General features: G+C 34.4%; 1 protein-coding gene across 1 annotated transcript; it reads left to right on the top strand.

Annotated features, from left to right (window-relative positions):
- The first annotated feature begins 1,193 nt into the window (after positions 1–1,193).
- On the top strand, positions 1,194–4,729 carry LOC110658331 (putative glycerol-3-phosphate transporter 1). Its single transcript, XM_021815889.2, has 3 exons — positions 1,194–1,352; positions 2,393–3,470; positions 3,905–4,729. Exons 2-3 carry the CDS (start codon positions 2,471–2,473, stop codon positions 4,468–4,470), a joined length of 1,566 nt encoding a protein of 521 aa, XP_021671581.2. The 5' UTR covers positions 1,194–1,352; positions 2,393–2,470; the 3' UTR covers positions 4,471–4,729.
- Positions 4,730–6,267: the final 1,538 nt, after the last annotated feature.

Raw genomic sequence — 6,267 nt, 5'->3', positions numbered from 1 at the left:
AATGGCGTCCTCAATTGCTCTCAAGAGGATGGTTTCTCCAAACCTTATCCCTACCTCTTTTCATTGCGGAATTAGCGTATTGAATCTTCAACACCAACGCGGTCCGCCAGTTTGACGATAATGAAGACGAGGGTGGCATAGAAATCGATCGCCACTCTAACCGCAACCTTCTCATGCCATCAAAATGATTTCTTATCAGGTATTATTTTCTTAGCTCTTTTAAGTTGTAAGTTTCATATTTAGTTTTCCTTATCCTTTTGTTTTCCATAAGCAGAGAATGGGAATATTACAATTATTATCATGAAATTTCGAATATTTTTATTTTTCTTAACAGAGTACTAATAGACTGATACCATGTTAATTAAGCTTAAACTAAGTTTAGCCTCTGATTTTAAAACTCTTGTCAGGAGTTTCTTTAAAGGGGTCCCAAGTTAGGATAAATTCGTATTCGTACGATTAACGATGTATGCAGACGTGGTGGACCCATTCTGGCCAACTCGGAGCATGATGGACGACCAATTTGACATATCAGCTAGAGTAGTACAAATGATCTTTACTTTTTTTAAATTGTGTGAAATGAAATCGTTTCGAATTTGAATTTTTTTATTTATTTATTTTAAAATTAATCATTTTTATAATAAAAAAATATTATTCTTCTTCTTATATAATCATTAATTTTTATTCAATTTATTAAATTTTTAATAAATAATAATAAAATGTAATAATAATAGTAAATAAATAAATTCTGAAGTGAATTCTAAAATCATCATGTACATGAATTAATTTGTTTTATAGTATGTTTTTAATTTTTTTAGAAGAAATTATAATATATTAAAAAGCAACAGAAGAGTAAAGAAACACAGCAGGATGAGAAACTTCCTCCACGATTCCAAATGCTTTCAACCTCTACTAAATTAATAGCCAAATTGACTATAGAGTGAGCCACGCTATTGGCTTATAATAACTTTGATTTTTGTTTTTATTGAACAATTCAATTCTTTTTCCATATGCGAATATGCTTTCCCTCCCCCTGCCGCGGGGGCTTTCCAATAATTAAGATTTAAATGGAGACGGCATGGAATTACGAGGATACCCCCATTGAGGTTGTGACGCCACGGCGGCGGAGGTGGTGAATTTTGTTTCTTTGTCACCAATTTGTAGACCAGGATAAAACCGGTATTTCACATCAATAGTTTATTAATTAACTTTCAGCTTAAGACTTCTCCCGTTGCTTGCAGCGTTCTTGTTACTGAAAAACCAGAGAGAAATGAGAGTTTTTTTTAGGAAGAGTGAAAGGAGGGAGAAAGTGACAACGTCAACTGAGAGTGAGCTCATCTGACCCAGACCAAGAGGTAAAAATGTTACTTCAGTTTATATATCTGTTAACTTATATTCTGATATGGTTGACAATTACGTTCATTTAGTATTTTTGTTTCTCTTTATCTTTGCTATTGGCATTTTGGTTTTTAATTTGGTTTTTATTTTGGGATCAAAACATTTATTGGCAAAAGTAATGGGTATTTCATATGAAGTCAAATTGTGACTAAGAATTCTTTGGTTTGTCTCTGATTGTTGAAAGTTCTTTTTTTTTTTAATGTAAAATTTTTTTAAAACCTGTTTTGCAGTGAATGCTTGAGATTTTTAACGATTTTCTTTTTCTGTTTTTTTTTTTTTTCTTGGTGAAGTGGCTTCTGTTTGATCGTCAATGATCTTTGCGTTTGGTTTGTATGGATTGTGTGCTTTTATGAATTCATGAATCTAGCAAACTTGTGGTTAGTTCGATTTGTGCCTAAAAAAGTAAAGTTTGATGATTTTTCCTTGGGAAAACTTATCTTGTCTGTTGTGAGAATTTTTCTCTGTTTTCTCCTTTAATACTACTTTTAACTGATTCAGTTTGACCTGACATTGTTTTTGGTGATTTCCGAATCTGGCGAATGCTTGTTGCTGTATTGCGGCTTTTTAACACTTAGTACCTCTTACCTTAATATCTGATTTTAAGATTGGGCTTATATGATATGCCCACTCTGCACTCCGTTTATATTGCCTTCACGTCTCTGCGCCTATTTCACGCGTTTGACTGTTTCACACCAAGTGTTCATTAAGATATGAGAGGGTCTAGAATAGCTAGTTAATTGTAAAATTGAACTTGTCACCTGCTCAATTTGTTCAAATTTGAGGTATTATTTCAATCACCAGTCGTTTATTACTGTGATAAGTAAATAATCCTGTCAATTGAATTCTCTTGCTTGGTTTCTGTTATTGTTCTAAACTTGCTTGCAAGATGCGAATTACTTGTATAATTTAGCAATCTATGCTGTATTAATGTCCTGAATCTGGAGGTTTTTTTTTTTTTTTCACCTTATCTTAAATATCCCACTTGTGTGCTTTGCAGATTGTTGCATTTTGGTGTAAGAAAGGAAGGTAAAGCTCCCAATTCCTTTTTATTCCTTTCAGAGTTAAGGTTTCATACATGGGTCCATTATCAGAACTAGTACCCGAAAATCAAAATAAACTCTATGGAATTCAATTCTTAGAATGCGTGAAGAAAAGCAGACTTTCCTATAGAACCTACCAAGCCATTGTCTTGATTGTAACATTTTTAGCATACGCTAGCTACCATGCTGCTCGAAAAACCACAAGCATTGTCAAAAGTGCCCTTGATCCTCAATCGACTGAGGTGGGTTTGAAGTTTATTCCTTGGAGGATAACTTACTTAAGTGAACCAGAAGAAAGAAGATTTTCATGGGCACTTGGAGATGGTTGGGCTCCATTTAGTGGATCAGACGGCACTGCCTTGCTCGGTGAACTGGACCTGGCTTTTCTCTGTATATATGCTACTGGAATGTATTTCGCTGGACACATAGGTGATAGGATGAATTTAAGGATCTTTCTGACAATAGGAATGATAGGAACCGGTTTATTTACTTCGCTGTTCGGTGTTGGATATTGGGCAAGTGTACATAACTTATACTACTTCTTAATAATGCAAATGGTTGCTGGTTTGTTTCAGTCAACTGGATGGCCTTCAGTGGTTGCTGTGGTCGGAAACTGGTTTGGGAAAAGAAAGAGAGGACTAATTATGGGTATATGGAATGCTCACACCTCTGTTGGGAACATTTCAGGGTCTTTGATTGCTGCTGCAATGTTGAGCTATGGATGGGGCTGGTCATTTGTCGTGCCTGGTTTCCTTATTGCTTTTATAGGCTTGGTGGTTTTTCTATTTCTTCCTGATAGTCCTGAATCTGTTGGAATTGACAGAGATGAACATGAATTTCATTCTCCAAGGAAAACTGGAGAGGAAGTTAGAATGCCTCTTTTAGGATCAAACTCTGAGGTTAAGGAGACAGCAGTTGGGTTCATTCAAGCATGGAAAATTCCAGGGGTTGCTCCATTTGCCCTTTGCCTTTTCTTCACCAAATTGGTGGCTTACACGTTTCTCTACTGGCTTCCTTTCTACATTAGCCATACAGGTAATTTGGGCTTGCTGGCTTTTTTTAATTTTGTGGTATGCTTGACATTGCAGAGTGTTGAACATGCTTAACTGCCCATAAAATTTTTACTGCAGTTGAAAATTTAACTCTCGGGTATAATATGGATTGAATTCGGAGTGGTGGATTATGTCATCTCTTCAATGCAAGAGAATTGCACCTTTTAATTGACCTTTGGTTGAATTTGTTTGAGGTTCATCTGTTTGCTTTTGATGAAATTCTGTGCTCAATCCAACTCAACTAGACAAAACTTTCAGATGCAACATGCATTGCTCTTATGATATCTTTTTAGCATATGCATTCATAAAAATTATTAGAGTTAAAAATTAAAACCTGTATTTATCAACTTATAGATCATAGAATACGTCCTTAGGCTTCCTTACATATGTTGAATCAATGATTTGTCAATATTGCAGCTATCGATGGGAAGTATTTATCAAGTGGCGCAGCCGGGAACTTGTCAACATTGTTTGATGTTGGAGGGGTGATTGGAGGAATCTTAGCTGGGCACATGTCTGATCGTCTAGATGCCAGAGCCATTACAGCAGCAAGTTTCATGTACTGTGCAATCCCTGCTCTCTTCTTATACCGAAGTTATGGACATATTTCTTTGGCTGTAAATATTGCCCTTATGTTGATCACCGGCATGTTTGTGAATGGGCCTTATGCTCTTATAACAACAGCAGTCTCAGCTGACTTGGGAACCCACAGTTCTTTGAAAGAGAACTCAAGGGCATTGGCAACAGTTACAGCAATTATAGATGGCACAGGCTCAGTTGGGGCTGCAATTGGACCTTTACTAACAGGTTATATTTCTGCTTTTAGCTGGAGTGCAGTTTTCACAATGCTAATGGGGGCAGCTTTAATTGCTGGTCTGCTTCTGACTAGACTTGTTATCGCTGAACTTGTTGCGAAAATGGCCGAATCGAGGTCTCAAACATCTGCAGCATCAACAACACCAGCAGTTCAGATTGATGTGTGATTTGTAGAATTTCTCTTAGTGTTTATGGGCTCTAATGATTAAAATGAACGATTCCTCTGATGGTAGTTGAAGATGGTAGAGGATGTTTTAAAATCTTCTCCATGCTTTATATTCTTATTTCACATAAAGGAAAGATTGGAAAAGAAAATGGGAGGGGGTCAGGTTGGGGTTGATCATGTCGATCTTTGTATGTACATTTTTTGTATGTTTCATATAAATTTGACTATTAGAGCATCAAGAAGGATTCTTTGTTAATTCAGAGTTGGCTTCTTCGTTTCCGTTGAATTGGGAAATGTGACAGGGATTCCCTGCTCTCCAGGGGGATCTACCCGACCAAAGCATGAATTCCCCGCATCCCATACCCATGGCCGGCTAACAAGCAAAGGCATTGAGTGTGTGTTGCAAATTACTTGGATTCATTCTCCCATGAAACTGCGAATATTTTTGTTGCAAATATCATAATTTTGGCTTGAAATTAATTAAAAAATAAGTTGACATAATTATGAGAAAATAACACTATTTTAAAAAGAGTATATGACCTTGTATATTGAGTAATTTATCCCAACAATCTCTTTATTCCCTATCAAACGGGAAAAAGAAATATCTTCTTAAGATAATATTGGTACAAACTTGGAATATGAGCAAGAAATCTTTGCACCACGGGATGACTCGTGAAACATGTTTCTGAAAATCAGATACCAAGGCAGATGCTGATGGCAGTGTCAACGAAAGCCCAAGGTAAAAGTTTTACAATTTTCAGTCTCTGCGTTTCTGCTTAATCAAGGAAATCAATTGCGGTTTGCCGAGCCTAATAAAGACAACAAGAGGTGAGTCATGTCGTGATATGCACGTCAGATTTCGACCCGATAAATCTATAATTTTGCATAAATCTGAATTTTTTCCCCTAAAAAAGCCAAAAAAAATATTAAATATAATGTTTTTTTTTTTATCTCTATTAAATATAATAAATATTTATATAAAAATAATTAAGTGAAATAAAATTATTTAATTATTTTTTTAATTATTATGTAAAATTTAAATATAATAAATAAAAATAAATTAAACTTTTACAAATTTATTTTTCTTTATTCATAAAGTTTTAGCTTTTATAGGTAGTAATCAAATAATTTAAAATTTAATCAAATTAAGTTGAAAAAAAAAGTTGAATTCTAATTTAACCAAAAATTAATTTTTATCTCATTTGGCATTTTAAGGGTCAAAATTGAGATTACCTCAAGCAAGTGCAATCCAACCCTTGCTAAAATTAAAAGACGAGTTTAGGCATGATTGAGCCCATCTTTAAGATCAAACGTCTCTTTGGCAGTCCGGTTCAGTGAAAAGGGAATCACGCCATCATCTTAATTAAGCGACGTCGTTTTATTGTAAAGCAAAATACTTTAATATTACAACATCCCATGACTCGCGACTGGCGAAGCAGCTCCCACCGCAGCGAACGTGGAATCTCATTACAGGCTTTGACGTACATTTCATCAAATCAATAAATAAATTTAAATGAATAACATGTATCTTAATGATTAGCCACTCATTTATATTTAATAATTATTTTTTATTTTAATACAATAAATTAAATAAGAAATTTGCATAATTACATTACTATTATATTTTTTTGTATTTCTTCAAAAAATAAACAATTTAATGATCAACACTTTACGTGAAATTAATTAATTTCATCTATAAAAATATTCCCGTCCTAAAATTCCACTTATCTCTAAATCAATCAATAATCTTAAATAATTGAGGACACTTTATCAAGGAGATATTTGTTTTAAATGTATT

The sequence above is a fragment of the Hevea brasiliensis genome, chromosome 17, assembly GCF_030052815.1.
Source record: "Hevea brasiliensis isolate MT/VB/25A 57/8 chromosome 17, ASM3005281v1, whole genome shotgun sequence".
In the NCBI taxonomy this organism is placed as follows: domain Eukaryota; kingdom Viridiplantae; phylum Streptophyta; class Magnoliopsida; order Malpighiales; family Euphorbiaceae; genus Hevea; species Hevea brasiliensis.
This window is presented reverse-complemented; position numbering and strand designations above follow the sequence as displayed.